The sequence below is a fragment of the Melospiza melodia genome, chromosome 2 (genome assembly GCF_035770615.1).
Source record: "Melospiza melodia melodia isolate bMelMel2 chromosome 2, bMelMel2.pri, whole genome shotgun sequence".
NCBI classification, from domain to species: Eukaryota; Metazoa; Chordata; class Aves; order Passeriformes; family Passerellidae; genus Melospiza; species Melospiza melodia.
In genome coordinates, this window is record NC_086195.1 from 143282475 (window position 1) to 143306726 (window position 24252).

Sequence of the window (24252 nt, forward strand, 5' to 3'; positions counted from 1 at the left end):
GTCATTCACTGATACCAGCTGGTGACAATCTGTGCCCACTGGACCACAAAGTAAGTGAGAAGTGTTCTTCTCAGCTTTTCTGGGGAGTCTTATTTACAATTTAAACATCAAAATGCAGTTTTGCTATGGTAAATGATAACATATATATTCATGATCTGAGTAAGGGCAGTTGTCAGTCTATCGTTAGGGAAACAGGAAAGGAACATTTTTGTCCAAGCTATAAATAGGGTTGCAATAGCCAGCAGATGCTTTAGCCTCATACTTGGAAATGATCACAATTCAGGAGCTGAGTGGATGTTCAGGGATTGTAGCTGAGTCTGAGGACAGGTGTTGGGTGTAAGGCATAAGCTGTGACTCGTGATTAACCTTCTAAAGGCAGCATGTCAAGTGATAGCTCATTCCAAACACAGCTTAGGAAAGAAAATTGCTTTTAAACAAGGAATGTGGTTCTCATGGCTGCTTGAGAAAATCAGAACTTCAACAATCAACTACAGTTGCATCATCACACAAAAGAAATAAGAAAGGAATGACTCAAATTCTGTGACGTAATGGAATTTCATGAAGTAAATGGTGGAGATGATGGGAGTCTAAGGAGGTAAGGTGGCATCAGCACAGGCACCCCACATGCTGGGACAGTCACAGGACCGAGTGCTCCAACCTCTGCTCCCTGGCACAGGGACAGGAAGGGCTGTGCTGGGTGCTGGAGGGTGCTGGCACTGCCCAGGCTCCCCAGGGCATGGGCATGGCCCCACAGAGCTCCAGGGATGTCAGGTGGGATTGTTGGGGTGAATGTGCAGTGTATGATCCTTGTGGGTCCCTGCCAGCTCAGGAGATTCTGTGGCTCTGTGATTTTCCCCTCTGGGGTCAGCCAGGAGCACAGGTGCCCTGTGTGTTTGGTGAGATGCACAAATCACTCTCAGGGATGTTTTAAACACCCAAATTTAGGGGTTGACGTGTGCGGGTGACCCCGGTGCCATGGGGAGGGACATTCCTGCTCAGAGAGCCCAGCTGGCCAGAAGATCAATCTATAGCAACTGGGAATTGTTTGCCACAAGTTTGGCTCCTGAATTTCTACCTGCTCCTCTAGATCTGGCAACAGAACAGGACACTGGTCGTACCTCTTGCTTCTATTTTTTGGAATCATTTAAAATACAGGAAAAATCAGTGGGATTAAGAATGAAGGAGTTTCTAGGTAATCAAAATTGTTCTGAGCTGAGTCTGGCTCTGGGGAGTGTGATATTCATAGCAAAAGAGGGAGCAGGAAAAGCTTCCACACAGTTTATGGCAAATGCTCCTGAGGGGACTGCTGAAGTCAACCTCGTGGAAGATGTGGACTAAACCTACACAGGCAGCTACAATTCAACATTTTCATGAAATTCTCCCCTTTTAGTTTTCATGCAAGTCTTCCCAGTGAGGCTTTTGTGCTGGAAAATCGAGGTAGTCTTGCACACTTTCACAGCTGGCCACAAGGTGCCCCCATTTGCTGCTCAGCAGCAGCTCCTCACAAGCCTCTTGTCTTTGTGATTGTCACAGAAACCCTGAGTGCTGGGGGCTCGGCTTTCCCTGGGGTCAGCGTGCCCTGGGAGCAGGGAGTGGGAATTGGGATTGCTGTGCTCACACAGAGCCCTCCCGACACTCACATTCCTCCTGGAATATTGGGCTGCATCTGTTCCCCCCAAAAAGGAGGGCAATATTTCTTCCAGCCAGCAGGAGGAGAGCAGGTGTCCCTGGTACATGAAATAATTTGGGATGGCTTAGCCCAAAGTGGCAGTGAAATCAAGGCTTTGCACCCAAGTGTGTGACTGGGAGGCAGCAGATCTTCCCCTCCCATTTCCTTCTGTGTTTTATTGAATCTTTTCTTTTTCTGCCCCTGTGCTTTGTCAGGGATCCATTACCTACGTAACATTTACAAAGGGGTCTCTGCTTGTATTTGGGGTATTGTGGTGTTACCTTGGATTTTTGTTCATCTTGGATTTTTGTTCATCTTGGATTTTTGTTCATCTTGGATTTTTGTTCTTGGCTCCACAGCATCTTGTAGAGAGCAGTCAAGTATGAAATACCCACTGACCTATTTATTTGTGTCCTTGTTGGTTGCAGCTCCATGATTTCTGCTGGATGTTTTTTGATTTCTGGGACACGGATTGAGTCTGTGGCTGAGGAACTGCATCCCCTCCCAGCAGGGTGACAGTGCCAGTGGCACACACAGCACCTGTGGGCACAGAGAGACACACACCTCATTTTTGTGTGAGGCAAATGATTTTGTGTATTTTCAAAATATGATTTTTTTAAAAATTTTTTTTATGAAAATACTTTTTGGGGTTTTTTTTTTGAGAAAGCTGTCCTGGTGCCTTGCTGCTCAATGGGAGGTGCAGAGGAGCAAAGCAGGGCTGTGTTTGACCTCCCTGCAGTGTCTGCCACAGCTCCTGTTAAATCTGACATCTCTCACAGCTCTTCCATCACCTGGAGCTGCCCTGCACACGCTGAGCTTGGGGCTGGAGGTGCAATTCAGCTCTGTGGCCGTGGTTTTTTGTGTTTGCTCAGCAGCTTGTTCTGGAAGTGACCTTGGGTTTGTGTCTGTGGTTGATGTGAGAGCTGCCATCCTGGGCACCGTGGATGCTTTCCCCATGGAGTGCACTGCCTTTGCAGAGCCCCAAGTTTTGTTCCTTTCATCTCTTTCTGCTTTTCCCGGCTCTGGTTCTCTCCTGTAACACAGCCTGCATGCATTTGGCAGAGGGGGATTAGCTCTGGTTGTGTCTGGAGCCCAGAGCAGGTTTTCCTGATTGCCTAAAAGGATCAGTGGGGTCTGTGTGCCCTCCCCATGAGGAGTGTGCTGCTCCCCTGGGTGCAGGGAATGAGAGCTGGAAGCTGGAGCACAGCTTTGGATCTCCCCACACCATCAGGAAGGTGTTCTGCTCTTGGAAGGGGATGGGGAGTGGGATTGATACCATCAGGAAGGTATTCTGCTCTTGGAAGGGGATGGGAATAGGATTGATACCATCAGGAAGGTATTCTGCTCTTGGAAGGGGATGGGAATGGGATTGATACCATCAGGAAGGTATTCTGCTCTTGGAAGGGGATGGGAATAGGATTGATACCATCAGGAAGGTATTCTGCTCTTGGAAGGGGATGGGAATGGGATTGATACCATCAGGAAGGTGTTCTGCTCTTGGAAGGGGATGGGAATAGGATTGATACCATCAGGAAGGTATTCTGCTCTTGGAAGGGGATGGGGAATGGGATTGATACCCAGATTTGGTTGTTTCACTCCCTTCTTGCAGTGTGGGGCAGTCTCTGAGGTTTAGGCTTTGCCTGCCCCTGGGTTTTGGAGACTTTTAGCGTGGGGGATAATGTGAAGCACATAAATCACCATGCAGAATGGATAAAGGCTGATAAAGAATGTGCCCCCTGTTTGGGATGGTGTTGGAGTCTCCTGGATAGGAGCAGGTGGGTGTTTTAGGGAGTTTGTTGTTTTGTGGCTCAGAGAGCAGTCAGAGGCTGGAGTTACTGATTTATACACAGGGTGCTGTGAAACTGAAACAAACTGCTGCTGCAGTGAGAACGGCCACTGGTTTCTATTCCATCCTCGTCCATCACAGGCCCCTTGGGCTGAGTAATTTGGATTTCAGAGCCAGCCGAGGCCAGCAGTGACCCTGATTTCTTCAGGGTTATTTTCACGGGGCTGATTTCAGACTCATTGTAGCCCAGTTGTTCCTCTTGATGTGACAATTCCGGGGCACTTCCTGCAGCAGCCACCGGAGGGCTTTGGGAGAAAATTCCATTTTCCATCCCCAGTTCCCCAAATTGCTGCGGTGCTGCCTCGCCCTCTGGCGGCCTCTGCTCCTGCACAGGAGGCAAGGCTGGTGTTCCCCATTTCCCCATGGAAATTAATCCCTTATTCCCGATTTCCCCATGGAAATAAATCCCTCCTTCCCCATTTCCCCATGGAAATTAATCCCTTATTCCCGATTTCCCCATGGAAATGAATCCCATCCCCAGCATCCCAGGGTGTGTGCTCCTTTCATAGCTCAGTGTTTCAGAGCTAATCAGCTAACCAGAATTCTTCTACAAGGAAGAAAAAGAGGACATACTCTGTTTTATTGTGGATTTATAGGTGACATGCCACCTTAAATACAAATTTAATCCAAGACACCATTCCCTAACAACTCCTGTCAAAAATGGTGCATTTAATGACAGAGCCTCTTCAGAGAGGCTTAATGACTCTGTTGTCATAACAGGGCCATTCCCTGGCAGCATTAGGATTAGGGAAGCTGCTGTAAAACTGCCTAAATAGATGATATTGGGGTATTGGTATTTCTGTTATATATTGAAATATAAATTCATTATATATCTATATATAAATATAGATATTATATATATAATATTATATTTTAGATATTATAGATATATATTTATAATATTTTGTATATATATATTTATTTATTATTATATATTGATATTTTTGAAGCTTAGGCACTGAGGTGCAGGATTCCTGGTGTGCATTTTGTGTTAGCAAGGTGCACACTTGGAGCTTTGTGCTGCAGCTGGCAGGGCTTGGCTCGGGGTATTTATTCCCATGGTACTGAAATAAATATGTAAATAGTAAGAAATAAATATATGGCAGCAAGGAGAGGTACCACACATTGCAGAATTGTCATTATCCCTTGAGTTACACCAGCCCTGACAACTGGAAGCAGCAGTGGTGGGAATTTCCAGCCAAGTGCTGGGCTGGTGCTGAAGCTTTCCGTGATTTTCCAGACCTTTGAGCCCCAGCCCCTTTGCTCCAGCGATAGAAAACTTCCTTCTGTAGTGCTGGTTGTGGCCACAGGTGCAGTTGTTTGATGGGCATTGGTCACACTGTCCCAGGTGTGAGGGGCTCCTGTGCCCTCCCTCTCTGCTGGGGCACACGCTGGGTCTGACCCCTTTTCCTGCTGCTGTTTTGGGTTTCCCTTTCTCGTTCCTGCGTGTCCCACAAAGGCAGCGAATGGCAGTGGTCAGAGGAAGGAAAGCAGCACACTGACTCTCCTGGCAGAGCTAAATGAGGGTGCCCAGGGCAGAAAGCAGGTGATGGAATGATGCTGACAGAAGTGGGCCGGGCGCTGGGAGCTTTTCAGGGGCAGGAACGTGCAGCTTTATGGCTCTGGCTGCATTTAACGAGCAGCAGATCAGCCTGCTCAGGGCCCTGCTGGCCAGAGACACCAGGAACAGGCTGGGCACACGTGCTGTGTGTCTGCTCCTGTGGGAGATTGCTGTCTGCTGGCTGAAAGGGCACGGAATGGGTTAAATGCAGGAAAAGGAAAAGCGTGGCTTAAAAGTAAACTGAACAAATATTATTACCTTGGTTTGGGCTGGGAAGCAGCTGCAAGGTGCATTTCACACAGTGAGAGAAGGGAAATTTAATGCAGTGGAAAAACACAGTCTGGCCCACACAAATTAAGGCACACAGCACTTATTTTCTCTGCTTTTTTAAACGGACACCTGGAAAATTCTTTTTCACTCGTTAATAGGGAGAGCAGAAAGCTGATAGTGAGATTTGACAAAATCTGGGCAAGGCTCAGAAAACTGAACTTCTTATAGAGAAAACACTTCTTCAAATAGATTCTGTGTTGCCAAACAACCCCTCCAGGCACATTTTTTCCCCTCTTTTCAGAAGAGGGGCCTGAGCTCTGAGCTACCTTTTATGTCCTTTCCATTTCATCAGTGCCCAACTTGCCTCCATCCCAGTGTGCAGAATATGTTCTGAGGTTATTTCCAGATTTCTGAACTCTGGGTTTTCCAGATTACCTCTGGACACAACAAAGTGGGAAATCTTGCACAGTCGTGCAATTTAGTTTTAATAACGGGGTCTAAAAGCTTGCCTGAACAGCAGCTGAATGTTGGGTCCTGGCTCCTGGAAAGGTCTAAAGCTGGGTTTGTTTCCTCAGCAGGTGAGTGTGTCAGGCCAGCAATGCAGGAATCACCGTGTGCCACGAGCCAGGGCAGGCTGGCCAGCACCAAGGGCTGCACACTCCCAGTTCCCATGCGAAACCACCGGGGTGGAAAGCTCCTTGGCACTGCTCAGCAGCCAGGCAGTGCAGGCTGGATGTCAGGATTTCCATGTGACATTTTAGCCTTATCTCTGAATCGGTGCTTGCCGGGGAAATGAATGATGTCTGGTTGTGACCTGTTTGTTTGTACGCCTGTGCTGCGCGCCCTCCTCGCAGGTCACCCCTGGCTGTTGGGGTTCTGTGGGAGCTCCACAGCTGCAGCAGGGTTTCCTGGGCGTTTTGGGGAGCTCTGGCCGTGTTCTCACCCCTGTGTTGCTCTGGCAGGGCACTCCCTCTGCAGTGACCCCGACAGCTCGGCCGAGGTGGCCCCGGAGGAGGCGGAGGCGCAGGACCTGGAATCATCGGACGAGGCGGACAAGATGAGCAAGGTGAGGAGGCTCAATTTCCACCTGTGCTGGGAAAACGCTGCTTTTACTGTGGAGCTGTCTGTGGATGATCCCAGATGGGATCTGTGAAGGTGTTTTGGATGATCCTGGATGGAGCAAACCGCAGCTTTGGTGGTGGCACATCACCGGCTGCCTCTTCAGCAAGATCCGTGCCCTTTCTCCAGGGTGGGCTCACATCTCCAGTACTGTGATAATGTTCCCCACAGTTTGTAAATGGGCTGGTTTCTCACCTCCATCCCCACAGCAGCTCCACTAAACCACGTGGATTATTAGGATTTCCAATTCTTTCTGGTTTGCTAGGCTTAGGACAAGTGTAAATTAAACTGTATTTCCTTGCAGCAGTAGCATCGCTCACATGCAGGTGTCTAGCTGCAAACTAATCACAGCCAATCCACCTCAAACCGAAGCCAAACTCTGCAGTTACAGCTAAGAGCTTGTGCAAATGTGTTGCTAATTGCCATCGATTCTCCTCTGCGGTTGGTGGTGACAGCAGGTGGTGATGATCGGTGGCTTCTGAGGCACAATCCAGCAGATGATGGTGATTGCTGTGAGGTATCTGTGATATAGGTGATGCTGAGAGCTCACAGCTGTTTTCCTCCACATTAATGGTGTAATGAGAATTCATCTCAGGCTGTTGGTGTTTCCCCTCGTTTTTTCTGTCCCGTTTAACCGAGCTGTGTTGTGGTGAGCTCTGGGCTGGTCCCTTGCAGAGAAAGGAAGGAAAAGACCCTGGCCCCTTGTTTCCTGAGCCCTTGTGGCAGCCCAGCCTGGACTCGTGTCCTTGATAGCCACACAGTGCAGGGGAAACGCGAAATGCTCACAGGGAAGGGGAAACACTTTGTTTCTAGCTGTTAGTGAGGAACAGCTTGTGAGTACACATAATTTCTTCTTCAGTCAGGGGCCGTCTTGTTGATACTTCGGGATTTTTAACTGTGAATTTGTTATTTAGTAAGTGGAGATGTTTGTTGATAGTTTAGGATTTTTAACTAAATTTCTTCTCCTGTAAGTGGAAGTCTTTGTTTGAAACTTTGGGATTTTTAACTGTAAATTTCTTCTCCAATAAGAGGAGGTGTTTCTTGATAGCTTGGGATTTTAACTGTAAATTCCTTTTTCATTAAGTGGAGATGTTTTTTGATACTTTATGATTTTTAACTGTGAATTTCTTCTTTAGTAAATGGAGATGTTTATTAATACTTTGGGATTTTTAACTGTAAATTTCTTCTCCAGGAAGTGGAGATGTTTGTTAATAGCTTGGGATTTTTAACTGTAAATTTCTTCTTCTGTCAGTGGAAGTGCTTGTTAATAGTTTGGAGTTTTAACTGTGAACTTATTCTTTAGTTAGTGGAAGTGTTTGTTGATAGTTTTTGAATTTTAGCTGTAAATTTCTTCTCCAGTAAGTGCAAGTCTTTGTTGATAGTTTGTGATTTGTAACTGTAAATTTCTTGTTTAGTAAGTGGTGATGTTTGTTGATAGTTTGAGATTTTTACCTGTAAGTTTTTTCTCCAGTAAATGCAAGTGTTTCTTGATACTTTGGGATTTTTTAACTGTGAATTTCTTATCCAATAAGTGGAGGTGTTTGTTGATACTTTATGATTTTTAACTGTAAATTTCTTCTCCAGTCAGTGGAGGTCTTTGTTGAAACTTTGGGATTTTTAACTGTAAGTTTCTTCTCCATTAAATGGAGATGTTTTGTGATACTTTATGAGTTTTAACGATAAATTTCTTCTCCAGTAAGTGGAAGTCTTTGTAGATAGTTTAAGGTTTTTAACTGTAAATTACTTCTTTATTAATTGGAGGTGTTTGGCAATAGTTTGTGATTTTTATCTGTAAATTTCTTCTCCAGTAAGTGGAGATGTTTCTTGATACTTTGGGATTTTTAACTGTAAATTCCTTTTCCATTAAGTGGAAGTGTTTGTTGATAGTTTAGGATTTTTACCTGTAAATTTCTTCTTTAGTTAAGTGGAACTGTTTGATGATAGTTTGTGATGTTTAACCATGAATTTCTTCTCCAGTAAGAGGAAGTGTTTGTTGATAGTTTGGGATTTGTAACTGTGAATGTCTTCTCCAGTAAGAGGAGATGATTGTTGATAGTGTTTCCTTTGGGATGCAGAAATATGGCTCTGTATTTGTGGGGGATGAAGGGGAGTGAGGAATTTTTTTCTTCTGTTTCAAACTGCTTGGAATGTTCTCCCACAAATTAAAGACACAAGGACCTATGAAATACGTCTAACATTCTGAATCTGGCAATCTCAGGGATGCTGCTGTCCCTGCTCTGTACTCAGTGCCTTCCTTGCTGAACCCCCAAATTATCCTGCACTGCTTATAGAGAATCCCAGTGTTTGGTAGTGGGGAAGAAAAAAGCTCAGCTGAGGGTTTTCCTAATCCCTTGGCTTCTCTGTGTGCTTGGGAAGCCGATGTGCACGGGAAGGAGGATTCTTGCAGGGTGTGCTTTCCCATGGGAAGTCACAGACAGGAGGAGGAAAACAAAGGTGTTTTCCTGTCCCTGCACTCCCACACCTTTCCATGCTCCTGGGATTATGGCACAGCAGATTAAGGTGGTGTCCTCAGGGCTGTTTCACAGGGGTTAGTTATTTCTGTCCATGGGGAAGGCTCTGCCCTCGTGCCACCTTCCCCTTTATCCCATCCTGCTCCCAGCCCTGCATGGTGGAGCTCAGGAGAGACTTTTCTTGTTTTCCTGCCCTTTTTGGGTGCAGCAGGGCAGGAGCAGTCCCATCCATTCCCTGCTGGTCAGCAGGGGAACGTTCCCATTTTAGCAGCAGCAGAGCTGCCCAGGTGAACCCAGAGGCAGCATTAGGAGCTGGGATCCCAGAGCAGTCCTGCAGGGCTCCGTCCCTGCCCGGGGAGCACTGCAGGCAGGGACAGCTTCCCCAGGAGGCTCCCTGGCTCTGCAGGCAGCACAGGGCTCCTGGGGCACATGAATGATTGATGGCAAGGGAAGAGGAGAGCGGCCAGGTGCTGCAGCCGCCTCCCGCTGCTCCCGTAGCACGGGCTCTGTGGGAAGGTAAGTGGGGGAAATGCCACCAAGAGCTGCCTTGGGCCCTTTTCCTGTGCCAGGCAGGGGGCAGGGGGCTGTGTGACACAGGGGGCACTGCAACGTGCCCTTCCTCCTCCTCCTCCTCCTCGTGGTGCCCCTGTCCCTTCCCCCAGCCCAGCATGTGTGCACGTGGGTGTGTTTCCTTAGGAGTGCTGCTTTGGTTCTTAATCTGCAAAAGCCTCCAAGCTGTGGTGGTGCTGGAGGATTTGGGGGTGCAGCAGGAGCCCTGAGGACTCCTCCCTTTTCTGAGAAGCTTGTCTTCTGTATATCCTAAAGGCCTGATAATGCAGAGCTTTCTTCTTCATTGCTGCTATCAAAGCAAGGATTCCATTATATGGAATAAGGGAAACTGAGTGTCTGTTGTGGTAAAAAACTGAAAACCCTTCTCCAGGGTGGGCTGAGGTGTCAGTGGTGTGGGATAGCTGCTGCTCTCTGGCTCTCTCCCTATCTAATTTCACCTCTTATCTCTTGGGGTGACATCCATGTGAAGGGTGGCGAGCAGGGTGCTTTCCAGGTGCACCTGGCCCTGCCCTGAGCTTTTCTACAACTTGGTTTTGCTCTGGGGAGGACTTCTGCCTTTCCTTTCTGTCCCCATTTCATGTGGGGGCCAAGGAGAGGAGAGAGCTGGGAGGGAGAAGAATGGGGGAAAGGAAAGCCTGCTCTCTGCCACATTTTCAGGCTTGTTTTCCTCCAGCACCAAATTTCAGGCTGTTTATGAAACGGGGCCATGCCCCTCTGCCAGCCTCTGTTCAACAGAGCATCAGAAACGTGTCACACCTGTAATTCCTTCAGTGGTTACTTGCCCCTGTGGTGACCTGATTGTTTTCAATATTGGAGTTCCAAGGGGGCACCCAGAAAACCGAATATATGAGTTGCTGATGCTGCAGGTTGCCAGTACTGAATCTCAGAATCAGTCTTTGTCCATTTTCTTTTCCTGTCGTGGCCCTATGAATTTGACTGGGGATGTGCAGAGTGTCGGCAGTTCCAGTTGCTGCAGGAGCCTGGTTTCTCCTGTTTCTGATTGCAGATGTGCCTGTGGCAGTCAGGGCCAGGTACCTGGCAGCAGTGCTCCATGGCTCTGTGAGTGCACGCCCGTGCCTCTTGGAGGGATTTTTTTTTTCCCCAAGAAAAGTAGGTCGGCTGCTCTCTGCAGCATTACTCGAGACCAGCATAAGTCTCCAAACCTTCAGCGCGTTGCAGTAGCCGTGACAGGATTAGGAGGGGGATTTGCGGGGTCGCTTTCCCAGCGGCAGAACCGGCTCTTTGAAGTTGCTTTCATTCGGTATTCCCGGGCCGCGCCGAGCCACAGGCAGCGCTATTCCCGCTGTTCCCGACAGACATTGCCGACAGACAGACATCCCCGGCTGCCCGGGCTCCGGAGCTGCCTGCCCAGCCCAGCAGCGCACGGCTCGGCACGGTGAGCGGATGGCACGGGAGGGGAGATGGGCGCTGTCCTGCCCCGCTCACACGCGGAGGGAGCAGCCCGGGGGGAGAGGGAGCATCGCGGGGTCCCTGGGTGGAGCAGGAGTGGGAGCAGCTCAGGGAGCCTGGGAGGAGCAGGAGCGGGAGCATCTCGGGGTATCTGGGAGGAGCGGGAGAGCATTTCGGGGTGCCTGGGAGGAGCAGGAGTATCTTGGAGAGCCTGGGTGGAGCAGGAGCAGCCCGGGAGGAGCGGGGGAGCCGCCAGGGATGCGCGGCCCCGGGAGGAGCGCGGTGCCCGCCCGGTGACGGCCCCGGGGGGGATCGCGGTGCCCGCCCGGTGACGGCCCCGGGGGGGATCGCGGTGCCCGCTCGGTGCCAGCCCCGGGGGGGATCGCGGTGCCCGCTCGGTGCCGGCCCCGGGAGGAGCGCGGTGCCCGCTCGGTGCCGGCCCCGCGGCGCTGCCCTGCGGCGATGTCGGCGCTGCGGAGGGGGAGCCGGAGGGTGCGGAGCGAGAGCGCCGGCAGGGACGGGGACTCCCTGCTGCGGATGCTGTACCTGGTGAGCGCTCCCGGGGCATGGACGGGCTCGGGAGCGGCGCTCGGGGGTCGTCAGGCTGTTCCCTGCGCCCTGCAGAGGCGGCGGCAGCGCTGCTGGAGGGATGCGGCTCGGTGGCCTTTGTCTGGGCGGGCGCTGCTGCTCCGGTGTGCCCAGAGTGCAGTGCCTGATGCCCGGGCGCTGGATGTGTGTGCATGGCAAGCTCAGCAGGGAATGGCTTACAGCACTACCCCTCCGCAGGCAGCAGCCCCGTGGCTGTGGTGTCCGTGATCCCCCTCCATGGGAAGGGTGTGAGCCTGGCTCCTGTGCTGAGCCCCTTCCCGAGGAGGGGTTCGTGATTGTGAGCTCCGCTTCCCAGCTGTGCAGCCCTCGGGCTCGTTTTCAGCCTTTGAAGGGATTGCCTGCGGGATTGTGCCTCAAGTGTGATGCCGTAATTCCCCGTGAGAAATCCTGGTTTAGAGCTGTCATTGCCACTGCTGCCAGAGCTGCTGCAGGGAGATAAAAGGATCTGTTTCTCTTCCAGACCTTCCCTACTTAGCCACTTTCTGTGGGAAAACGGGGACAGAGGGGTTTCTGTGAAATCTGCTTGAGGGTTTTCACCAAAATAGCTGTGCCCTGTAGCCCCCGTGTGCGCTGTGTGTCTGCTTCGTGTCTGCAGATGGATTTTTTAAAGGCAATACCAGGTGGACAGGATTGTGCTCAGGGATGAAGCACAGCAGTTGTTGCAGGTGGAGTCAAGTATTTCAGTTCTAGGAGAGAAACAACAGTATTTTTATTGATATGGGCTGATAAGGTAACCAAGTTTGTCAATATGATGGTGGTTTAACAAGGCTTGGTGGTGAGGCTCTCTTGGTTGTTTACTGCAGCCTTCTATTGAGGGATGAGGGTCAGAAAGGACCCTCTGAGGTGCTGAATTCAGAGGGGTTTAAGTGCAGCTGGATCTGCTCTAGTGCCAGACTCGGTCAGTGGTTTGTGTCTGAAGGATTGTGTGTGCACAGCCAATGCTTTGTATCCCTTGGCTAAGAACACAAAGTTCAGCACGTCCTGCTGGCTTCCCGGGGCTCTGTGGTGGGCAGGAGCCCCCAGCCTCGAGCAGACACCTCAGAGGCCTTCCCTCTCAGGTGTGCTCACACCACACAGCGGTTCGGTCAGTGGGCAGGCACAGGAATGGGTTTGTGTCCGTGACTCTGTCCCGGCAGTGTGGGGTGTGTGGGCAGCTCCCCAGGGATGTGGGGCAGGGCAGTGCTGCAGCCCTCGGGCGGGCTATGGGGCGTGCACAAGTGCAGATAAGGCTTTGGGAAGCGCTCCACGCTTCCTTCCTGCCGTGTGGGCGTAGCTGCTCCTGCTGGGGCACAGCACATGCCTCTGGGAGTTATTTCAGCCTCAGCGCTGAGCTGGTGTTTCACACCCCGAGCGCGTTTTCGCGCTCTCTTTCTGGGTGACCCATCTTTCCCTGCAGGAGCTGCGCAGGATGGGGGGAATGCAGAGTGGCAGGCAGGAACTGCTTTAACACTTGGTTTGTTTGGGGGTTTGGTTCCAGATTGTGCTTTGTGCAGTAGAATTGGATTTATTTGTGCATTTGGATCTTAAAGCAAAACACCACTGGACACATCTGCCTCAGGTAATGCTAGCAAAGCCAAACACTGCTGAGCAAAGCCTGCCTGTGCTGGGGCTCTGCAGGCTCAGGTTGTCACATCTGAGCTGTCAGTTCTCTCTCAGCAGAGCAGGGCGCTTGGGAAGGTGTTTTAACTGTGCTAGAGCCAGGTTTCACCCACTGCCCTTGCTGGATTTGGGGCTGTTGGGATCAAGGTCACACATGCTGAAATCTGATCTAATCCAAAAGTTTGGGTGGCTTTATACTTAAAACCACATTATGTGTAGGTGGAACCTTGCTGAGATACAACAAGAATTATTGAATAATTAAGATTAATAAATCTCAAATCTCAGTGACACATGCCAGGAGCAGAGTAAGCTGGAAATGGACTGGTCCAATTCACTGCTTCCTCCTGCCTTCAACCTGCAATGTTTTTCCTTTCTTCCACACCTGAGTTAAACCTCAGAAACTGAAGGGGAATATTTTCCCTGGAATGAAGTGTGTCCAAAAGGCATTTTTGGGTAGACAGCCAGTTCCTGGCTCACAATAGTGTTTTGAAGAAAACGATCTTTTGTGCAATGAGCATCTTTGCTCATGTGCTGTGCAGTAAAATCTCAGGGGAGCATTTGCAGCCCCAAGAGACCTCTGAGAGAAGGGAGTGGAAATCTTTCCTTGTCCTAACATGGATTGTAGGTGCATGGAGAGGAAATAGCTCTGAGAGCAGACTGCAGGGCTTTAAAAACATGGAGATCACAACTGTCAGTGGGTGGGAGTGAAGTGATATCCCAGGGGCAGAGCTTTGTCTCCACACTGCAAGGTGAGGATGCACTTTATTTTCTCTCTCTTTTATTTTTTTGGGGTTAGTTTTTTTTTTTTTTTTTTCTCCTCTGCTCTCTTCTCTGGTTGAGGAGGCTGATTTTGGATCAGTTGTTCCACAGAATTACCCATGTTGGAGAGCACCTCTGAGACCATGGAGCCCAAACTGAGCCCAATGCCCACCCTGTCACCCAGCCCAGAGCTCTGAGTGCCACCGCCAGGAACTCCTTGGACACCTCGAGGGATGGGCACCCCAAACCTCCCTGGGAACCCTTTCCCTGGGGAAATTCCTGCACTGGGGGGCAGTAGAGAAATCACTGAGGCTGGACTGAGGTGCTCTGGCAGGATGATCTGCTGTGGTCCCTGGAGCAGCTCTTTGCATCCAGGTCTCTGGGAGGGATGGAGGCAGCCCACGGTGCCTTGGCAATCCTGGAAGCCTGGAGCTGTCATCACTGACACCAGAGACTATTCCTGCTCCAAACTCTTCAGTGTAATGAAAGATGGGAGGAAATGATCTAACACGAGGGGGTGAAGTGAGGATAACTGGCTTTTTATATAGGCAGCTGATTAAATATTAAAGGAAGCAGGGAGAGGGAGCAGCTCTGGGAATTGGCACTTATGGGGAAGAAGTTCACATTTGCAGACACAGCCTGGGGACACAGCTGCTTGCCCAGAGAGCTTCTGCTTGGAGCCTGGAGGGGATTTAGCTGGGAGGCTCTGCTTCCCCATGGCCCAGCCCGAGTGGTTTGTGCCTCTGTGTCAGCTGAGCTGTTCCCAGCACTGCTGCTGGCCTGCCTGGGGAACTGCCAGGGGCTGGCCTGTGACTTTTGTTTGCACAGGCATTTTTGGTTCCCTGTTCTTGGGCTTCTCTGTGAGTTTGTCATGAGCCTGTTTTAATTAAAATTCACGTGTGTGTGAGACCAGGAATGGAGCTGAGCAGCGCTTCAATTAATTTGAATTCTGCAACTCCTTTTTTTTTTTTTTTTTTTTTTCCCTTTATCCCAGTCACAGAGAGGCAGAACAGACACTTGTGCCTGTTGAGAAGTCCCCAAGCTGCAACTGCTGAGCTGCAAACCCTCCTCAGCCCCTTTGTTCCTCTGGCTGTTACTTGCAATATTACCACTGCTCTTCCCTCTCCCTTGTCTCCCCAGAGCACAGAGCAGGTGGCAGCTTTCTGTCGCAGCCTGCACGAGATGAACCCCTGTGAGTGCAGCGCTGCCCCCCAGGACTGTGCCGGGCCCCAGCTGAGCACCACGAGGCAGCTCACGGACGCAGACAAGCTCAGAAAGGTCATCTGTGAGCTGCTGGAGACCGAGCGCACCTACGTCAAGGTGAGACCTTGGCCTCGGGGCTCTCCTGCTCTCTGCCTCACCTCTGGGGCGCTCGCTGCGCTTGCACTCAGTTCTGTGAGATAAATACGTGTTATATGTAATATACACAATGCCTGAAATGTCACTGAAACCACGGAGGTGAGGCATTTCCAAATGGTTCGGCTCTTGGGCTTAGCTGGTGTGCAGTTACTGCTCACTGGGATCGGGTTCTGCAACTAGAAATGTGTGAATGTTTCCTTTTCCTGTCTTAAATTGTGCAAAATCCAGCTATTTCATGCTGTGTGTAAAAAGGGAAAATCCTCAGATTAGGTAAGCATAATTTCCCACCTCAGTCAATACCCAGAGGGACCAACATGGGAATCTTTCTGTGAATTTTTAGGATTTAAATTGTCTGATGGAGAGGTACCTGAAGCCTCTACAGAAAGAAACCTTCCTCACACCAGATGAGGTATGTCAACCCTTGTTTGTCTGAAATTAATTTCACTGAGTTCCATTTCTCTCAAATAATGGATTGAGTGGAGCATCAAGGTGCTGCTCAGTGATGTCTGCAGCTTGTTTTTTCCTGGCATCACATTGTTTTACAATTGCACTGAGAATTGCTGCGGTTCTAGAAAACACAATTTAGCCTCAAAGTGATATTTTCAGCATTCTGCTTTTTTTCTCCTTTTATTAGCTGGATGTTCTCTTTGGGAACCTGACTGAAATGGTAGCATTCCAGGTAGAGTTCCTGAAAACTCTGGAAGATGGAGTAAGGCTGGTTCCAGACCTGGAAAAGCTTGAAAAAGTTGAGCAATTTAAGGTAATAATTGTTTACTTTTATATATTAAAACCACATTATTTGCATTATCTCATTGTTTAAATTTTGAGGAAGCCTTTAACACTCTCCATCTATTTTTCTGACTGTTGCCACTGTTCATGTAAAAACCTGCATCTTCTTCCATTATTTTCAACTGCTGCTGGTGCTGCTGCAAAATGTTCTGCTGCAATTGTAGTTTATGCTACATTTAGCCATGCAGAGCACTAGCAACCATGTGCTTTTTGGTTCTATTCTTGCCCTTCTGCCAGATTTCTTGCCTTCAGCTGTCAGGAAATGCTAGAAATGGAAAGTTACATAAAATCTTTGCCCTGACAAGTCTCATGTTCAGAAGCCCTCTGGGGCTACAGATCAGAGCAATACATGGAATTTTGTACTTCCACTTCCAGTCCGTGGTGGCAAACACTTGTGCCTTTCAGCAGGTGTGCGTCTGCACAGGTAGAAATGGAAACTGCAGCTCTGTGAACTTCACTTCAAACCCAGGGAGATGTGGAGACAGATTTCATTTTGTGTCTGATGCAGTGGTGCTGGAGGCCTGGCAAGGAGGTGATAGATTGGTTTTCCTTTGGGGAGTTCCACTCTGGCTCTCAGCACCACTCACCTGGGTAAAGGACAAGATGAATAATAGTAGTAGTAATAATAATAAAATATATTATTATTAATAAGAATAAGAAATTGATTATTATTGTAATAATAGTTTCTCTGGCCCCTGTGTGCTCTGAGCTGCAAGGGAGGAGTGCCAGTGAAGGGTCCTTCCAGAGAAAACTCCATCTCCTGAGTGCTGCTGTTTCCCACAAAGCTGCACCGAGCTCACTTTCAGTTCTGCCCTGGGCCTGTCTGAGAGCAGCTGGCTGTGAAGGAAATGTGGGGTTCAGTGCTTTCAGTTCTGCAGTTTGGTTCCCCTGTCCCCCTGACTGTCCCCAGGCTGCCCACGTGTGCTCGCAGCCCCTCACCAGGTGCTGGCTGGTTCCCAAGATGTTTTGGGATTGTGTTTGTCCCCAAACACCGGCTCATTTCCAGGCAGGTGAACCCTTGGTGTGTTTGTGAGGGATGAGGGTTGCCTGCAGCTCCTCAGTGCCCTGATCCACTGCAGGGTGAGACACATCAGCCCTCTCTGTGGGCTCTGGCCATTGCTGAGGGCAGTGAGGTTTTTAGGTGCAGCTCTGGAGTTAATTCCCTGTGCAGCCAGGGCTGCCTCCAGGCTGGGCTGGGCTGGTGGTGCTGATTACAGAGGCTGAATACACACACCAGGGCTGGGCTGTTCCCTGGTGGGTGAATCATGGACTCACAGAACGGTTTGGGTGCAGGGAACCTGCAGGATGCCCCAGTTCCACCCTTCCACTGTCCCAGGTTAATCCAAGCCCTGTCCAGCCTGGCCTTGGACACTGCCAGGGATCCAGGGGCAGCCACAGCTGCTCTGGGGACTCTGTGCCAGGGCCTGCCCACCCTCACAGGGAACAATTCCTGCCCAATATCCCATCTAAACCTACTCTTCGTTTAGTTTGAAGCCACTGCCCCTTGTCCTGTCACTCCAGCCTCTTGTAGAGTCTCTCTCCATCTTCCCTGTTGGCTCCCTTCAGGCACTGGAAGGGCACACTGAGGTCACCCCAAAGCTTCTCTTTTCCAGGCTGGACAATCCAACTTCTCTCAGCCTTTCCTCCCAGCAGAGCTGCTCCATCCCCCCTGCTCCATCATCCTGGTGCCACCCTGGGCTCACTCCGGCAGTGATGTCTTGGTGTGCAAACACACTAAACCTGCATTCTGCTGTCCTCCAAAGGCTGGATGGAGGCTTCAGATGACCTGGCTGAAGGCAAAGTAACTAAATGCCTTTTTACTAATGCTTTTTTTCCTTTGAATCCCAGAAAGTGTTGTTCTCCCTGGGTGGATCCTTCCTGTACTACGCTGACAGGTTCAAGCTGTACAGTGCCTTCTGTGCCAGCCACACTAAAGTCCCCAAAGTCCTGGTGAAAGGTAAGAGCCCCTTCTGAGTTGCTGTGGGAAGTGGATTTGTAGAGAATTCTCAGAGTTTGACAGAAGGCTCACATAGTATGTATCTGTATGTAAACTTGGAGATAGAAATGCTGACTTAGAATAATGAAAGATTATTAGAAATGAAATTTCTCATTTCATGACTTAGAAGAATGAAAGATTATTAGAAATGCTGACTTAGAATAATGAAAGATTATTTCTTATTAAATAAGAAAAATGCCATGGAATTAAATAAGAAAAATGCTGAGGACAGACATTGCTGAGAGAGAACTGGAGCTAGAAACAAGTTTTAAAGGGTGACTTTGTAAATAAGACTGGACACCTTAGAGAAATAGAACTATGAAAGATGCATTGTAATAAGATTCACAAGGGGTAATTTAGATGATTGGCTTTAAGGCATTTACAGCATGGTGTGGCAAAAGCTGACAGGCCAAGAAACACTTACAGTGTATTGGAATCAGGAAATAGTTGACTGCTGATTGTGATGGTGAATTCTAACATCTGTATTGTCTCACCCTTCACATGAGACTGAACATGGAATCCAAGTTTTTAAAATGCCTCTCAGTTAACTTATTTCTGGTCAGAAAAGTGCATAATCCAACAAGGTGTCACAGCCACATGCTGGTTGTGGTCATGGTGGTTGCACCCCAAAGCTCTGAGGGCAAGAATGGGGGCACACTAGGGGAGGATCAGCCTGGGAGAATGTTTTATGCAAGCTGGTGAAATATTTTAGCCCTCTCTCCCCTCTGTCCTTCCTCTTGCCCTCACTCCAGTTTGCCTGAGGAGTTCCCATGGCAGAGTTGCCAGCAGAGCTTGGCTTGCTGGCTGGGAGAGAACAGCCCTGTGGTCTGGCTGCTGGGCCAGCTTGCCCCACAGGGATGTTTTCCCCTGTGGAATGTAAATCTCATGGAGCTACCAGTGATTCCTGCAATTCCTTTTTGGCCAAGACATTAAACAAACAAATGGCTCCAGTTGTAGCAGCAATGCCATTGAGGGAGGAACTCTGGTTTTTCAAACAACATCTGCATGTCTGACAGTCAAAAATTTTGAGTTTTTTTGTTTCTTGGTTGGTTTGGGGTTTGGTTTTTTCTGTGCACTTTTCCTTTTTCATTTCTGCTTGTAAACTTTTATTCCCTGTGCTGCAAAGAGTACTTGGCAGCTCTGTGGAACACATCAATAAATGATTTGTTGCTAGTCACATCCATGCTTTCTTTTGGCTGTATTTTATAGGACCCTAATGTTAAAGCTGTAGACTAGGTAGATCTGGTTCTTTTGCTTTTCTTTTCCATTGCTGACTGTATTTATAAATGAGAAAGTGTTGTGCTTGAATTATGGCATAAACAGAACTTAAAATTCTATTTTAGAGGTAAATCTCCTCAGCAGCCTGGGAGTGTATTTCAGGTGTCACTTGGTGTCCTCAGCTGAGGGGCAGGTGGCTTTTGCACTTGAAACTCAAGTTGCTTTATGGAAATCAGGTGACTGCCTGCAAAAAGCTCCCAACCCCAGCAGGGGACATGACTCCAATAAAAGCAATTGTGTGGAATTGCTCCTGCACTGAATAATTTGTGCGTCTATAAATACCACCTCCTCCTTCCTTCCCTCCTTATGCTCCAGTGGAGGGAGCAACAGAGAAAATGGCAATTCTATAAATTCATAGCAGTCAGGTAGAAAGGATTATGGCAGTCAGGTGTCCAGTCTGCCTCTGCTCCCGAGATCTGGAGCATTAGCCTCAGTTTGTGCTCCTGCCTCTCCCCAGCTCCTGCCGCTTGTTGTGACTCAGTGCCGCATTTTAAGGTTTAATGAGGTAACAAGAACCAGACTTGCCAATATTGTGGGTGCACCATGGCTTGGAAGCAGTGACTTCTCACAAATTTCCAATGTGAGACTTTGCTAAAAGGGAGCAGATGATTAGAACATCTAAAATAGCTGCCAGGCCAGAAGTCCTTACTGCTCCTCCTGAGAGGCAGCTCTGGGCTCTGCTCCCTGTGACCAGGGACAGCATCCAGGGAAGGGCTGGAGCTGTGCCAGGGCAGCTTTAGGCTGGATTTTGGGGAAAGGTTCATCCCCAGAGGATGGACACAGCCCCACAGAGCCCCAGGAGCCTTTGGAGAGCTCTCCAGTGATGCCCAGGGTGGGATTGCTGGGGGTCTGTGCAGGGCCAGGGGTGGGACTGGATGATCCTTGTGGGTCCTTCCAGCTCAGGAGATTCTGTTGTGGATAGTGCCATTAAAAATTGCCCTGCTGGAGGAGGATGCTTGCTGTGAAATCCTAAATAGCACATCCGGGGAGAGTGGCAGTGACTCAAATCCTGCAGGGCGTAAATCTAATTCTGCAGGCCAAATAAATCTGCACTTCCTCACAGAATGCCTCCAGATAAACCAATTTAAACCTGGAAAAGTTGCTTTCTCATGATTTTTCATTGATCCCATGCCTCCTTTGAACCTGGCAGCCAAGACAGACACTGCTTTCAAGGCGTTCCTGGATGCCCAGAACCCGCGCCGGCAGCACTCCTCCACCCTGGAGTCTTACCTCATCAAACCCATCCAGAGGATACTCAAATACCCCCTCCTGCTCAAGGAGCTCTTTGCTCTCACTGACGTGGACAGTGAAGAGCATTATCACCTTGATGGTAAGGACTGAACCCCACTTTTGTGTGGTTCACCTCTGCCCTTGAGCCTGCCCCCATCCCTTCCTCTCGGAGGGTTAGAAATCCCTTCTGCTCATCCCCTGTCTCTTGCAGTGGCCATCAAAACCATGAACAAAGTTGCCAGCCACATTAATGAAATGCAGAAAATCCATGAAGAGTATGGGGCAGTGTTTGACCAACTCATAGCGGAGCAAACAGGGGAGAAAAAAGAGGTAACAATCAGATTTAGAGTTATTTTGGTGCCTGTTAAACTAGATCCATATTTACCTTTCCTGCTGTGTTGCTGAGGTAAATCCTGGTGCAAACAGATAAATCCCAGCTCAGTTGAAGAGCTGAACAAGTGAATTCAGACTTCACTGAGGGGAGGAGAAGGGATGGGATAACATCCCCCTGAACTGGGGCTGGCCCTCAGTTGGTCACTCTGGGCACCATAAGGACGAAGGTCTGGTTGCTGCACCTCCAGCAGTTGGGAACTCCTTTCTTGGGGTGTTCCCAGCAGTGTGGTGTCACAGAGGAGCCCTGGGGCAAGGTCAAGAGCCACAGCAGCTGTGGGGAGGGGCTGCTTTGGCCACTGCCCCTGATGCAGCCTCTAAACCTCACCCCAAACTGAACATGTGCTTAAATATTCCAACAAAACACAAAGAAACTGGTAGGGAGAAAAATGGACAAAGGGGAGCAAAAAGCAAAGAAAACATCTGGGTTTGACCTTGACTTCCAAGAGCTGGACTCTTGAGTTTAACTGACCCTAATTCATGCTTGTTAATTAAGGGTTTACATGCCTCTGTTTGCAGTCAGCTGATGAAATACCCCAAAGTTTGCTGGGGGCAGTTCTGCTCAGGACTAGACCTGATGCAAGTTCCCTTGAGCTGCAGACTGCCATCACATTCCTGGAGCTGATTCAAAGCCTTGCCTTTGTGCCTGTGTTGGCAGGTGGCCGACCTTTCCATGGGGGACTTGCTCTTGCATAACACAGTGATATGGCTGAACCCTCCTGCTTCCCTGGGCAAGTGGAAGAAGGAACCTGAGCTGGCAGCGTTCGGTTTGTATCCAGGACTTGCATTTCACACACCTTAAACAGTGGCACAATTCACATTTAACACTGGCAGCTGTGCCTCAGCAGATGTTGAGAGTGTGTGAGCACTGCCTTCCCCAGGGCTGCCTGGAATTTAAACCTGGCCTTGTCTCTTGGCTGCAGGGCTCTCTTCTGCTCTCTGGTAGTTTTCCTGGCTCAGCTGGAAGGTTTGTGTGCTTGGGAATAGAGGAGAGCCATCCCAAGCCCTATGGATGCTCTTGAGGACAGGCTTGGGGAGATGGGCCCGGTCACTCTTAGCAAGGAAAGGCTGAGAGGGAATCCTTCAATCCACAAAAATACCCCATCAATGCACACAAATACCCCACCAACCCACACAAATATCCCCAAGGCTGTCAGAGGATGGTGCCACACTCTGCTCAGTGGTGCCAGTGACAGGGTGAGGATCAGTGGCCATGAACTGAAACACAACGAGTTCCACCTCAGCCTGAGGGAGAACTTGTGTCCATGGAGGGGGCAGAGCCCTGGAACAGCTGCCCAAGGAGGGAAGGCCTGCAGTCTCCATCTCTGGGGACATCCCAAAAATCCCAAATTCCTGTGTCAGCTGCTCTGGGTGACACTACCTTGGTAGGGGGGGTTGGACTGGGTGATCTCCAGAGGTCCCTTCCAACCCCAGCTGTCCTGGGATTCTGTGACTCCATAGCTTTTGTCTCTCACTTTCTCCTCCAGTGTTCAAAACTGCCGTGGTCCTTGTGTACAAGGATGGTTCCAAACAGAAGAAGAAACTGGTAAGTGTGCAGGGACTGTTTGGGTGGTGCCATGGGCATTTCTGGGGCTCTGATGGAGTTCTGCTTCCCACAAGCCATGGAGCTGGAATGTGCTCTGGCATGTGTGGTCCCTGGTGTCTGAGGAGCTGGGTGGGCACAGCAAGCATTCCTTTATCCTTTGTTTGTGGGACTGTCCTGGATGAAGATGGCACTGTGAATGTGTCTCTTGGCTTAGATTCCTTGGTCAGTGTGAGTGTCTGAGAGCTGATTAATGTCTGTCACCTCACACAGTGCCCTGGGTGTCGTGTGCCACCAGGCAAGTGCTGGCTGCTCTCAGCTCCATCAGGAGTGGCTCAGGGATCCCACTGGAGTTTGGGGTTCCAAGTTAAAGCTGAGCTTGGCCGTGCTACCACAGGGGCACAGTCTGCAGTGATACAGGGAAACTGGTGATCCCTACTTGTGGCATAAAGCAGAGAGGGGTTGGAGGAGGGGAAAGGCAGCTGGCACGGGGTGACTTCAGAGAGAAAAGCCAAACTCTGATGTATTCCTGAGTGTGTGTGCACCCAGGGCTGGGCTGGGTGACTCTGGAGGGCATTGCTGAGAGCTGAGGGGCCTTAGGGCTGCTTTAGTCCAGACTCCAGCAAGGTGCCCACAGAGAGGCCCTGAGGGAGGTGTGGGCTGGGAAAACCAGGGTTGCAGCAGCTCTGGAGCTGGGAGCCCTCAGCACAGGGCACAGCACTGTCTGCCTGCCCCAGGGTGTCTCCTCTCCTGACAGTGTTTGAAATCCTTCCAGGGAGGATCCCACAGAGCCTCAATCTATGAAGACTGGGATCCGTTCCGGTTCCGCCACATGATCCCTTTGGAAGCGCTGCAGGTGCGGGCCCTGGCCAGTGCAGGTAATGTCCCTGGAGTTGAAACCTGCCATCTGCCAGGCTTGCAGTGTGTGTGTGTGCGCCCTGGGCACGCTCACTGGCCATGCAGTGAATGCTTTGCACTTACATGTCAAGGTAGACATGAATTTCTCTTTGCTTTCCCTGTAGATGCAGAGACCAATTCTGTGTGTGAGATTGTCCACGTCAAATCTGAGTCTGAGGGCAGGCCAGAAAGGACATTTCACCTCTGCTGTAGGTAAGTGGGGCTCCCTGTTTTCTGTTTGCCTTCACAGCTGCATCCCTGCTTGCCTGTGCCTTTCCTTTTGAGGCAATCTGGGAACTGTTAAACTGGATCCAGTATTTACCTTTCCTGCTGTGCCACTGAAGTAAAGCCTGCTGCAAACAGATAAATCCCAGCTCACTTGAAGAGCTGAAGTTAATTGAATTCAGACTTCACTGAGGGGAGGAGAAGGGATGGGATAACATCTCCCTGAACTGGGGCTGGCCCTCAGTTGGTCACTCTGGGCACCATAAGGACAAAGGTCTGGTTGCTGCACCTCCAGCAGTTGGGAACTCCTTTCTTAGGGGAAAGTTAGGGAGTTAGGGGAGAGGGTGTTCAAACCTAACTTCTGGAAGGTAGAATTTTGTACAACCTCTGAAAGGAACTTGATCAGCTTTGCACCTTTATGGGAAAGGCCTTATTGCAATTTTCCAGTTAAACTGCAGCACTGGGTCTTTATGGCAGGTGTTGTGTTCAGCTGGTTCCTTTCATGGCACCAGCTCCCAACCTCTGCACTTAAATGAGCATCCATTGTGGTGATGGTGTTTTTAGTGTTCAGGGAAGGACTTGGAACTCATGAGGATCCAACAGAGCTGGTGCCAAGCCAGTTCCTACTGCTAGGAGGAGTTGCAGGAGCTGTGCAGCTGTGG

General features: G+C 49.7%; 1 protein-coding gene across 4 annotated transcripts in view; it reads left to right on the top strand.

Annotated features, from left to right (window-relative positions):
• The window catches only part of TIAM1 (TIAM Rac1 associated GEF 1), a 142474-nt gene that overhangs the window by 113355 nt on the left and 4867 nt on the right, over window positions 1-24252 (top strand). For 3 of the 4 annotated variants that reach the window (XM_063150258.1, XM_063150255.1, XM_063150256.1), the window contains 11 exons: window positions 6309-6412; window positions 15024-15203; window positions 15583-15651; window positions 15877-16002; window positions 17880-17988; window positions 20456-20635; window positions 20747-20865; window positions 21584-21692; window positions 22413-22471; window positions 23244-23346; window positions 23491-23578. In XM_063150258.1, coding sequence (XP_063006328.1) covers window positions 6309-6412; window positions 15024-15203; window positions 15583-15651; window positions 15877-16002; window positions 17880-17988; window positions 20456-20635; window positions 20747-20865; window positions 21584-21692; window positions 22413-22471; window positions 23244-23346; window positions 23491-23578 — 1246 coding nt within the window. Of the gene's footprint in view, window positions 1-6308; window positions 6413-11378; window positions 11466-15023; window positions 15204-15582; window positions 15652-15876; window positions 16003-17879; window positions 17989-20455; window positions 20636-20746; window positions 20866-21583; window positions 21693-22412; window positions 22472-23243; window positions 23347-23490; window positions 23579-24252 lie in introns of those variants that run through there. The other variant, XM_063150259.1, reaches the window with a different exon arrangement.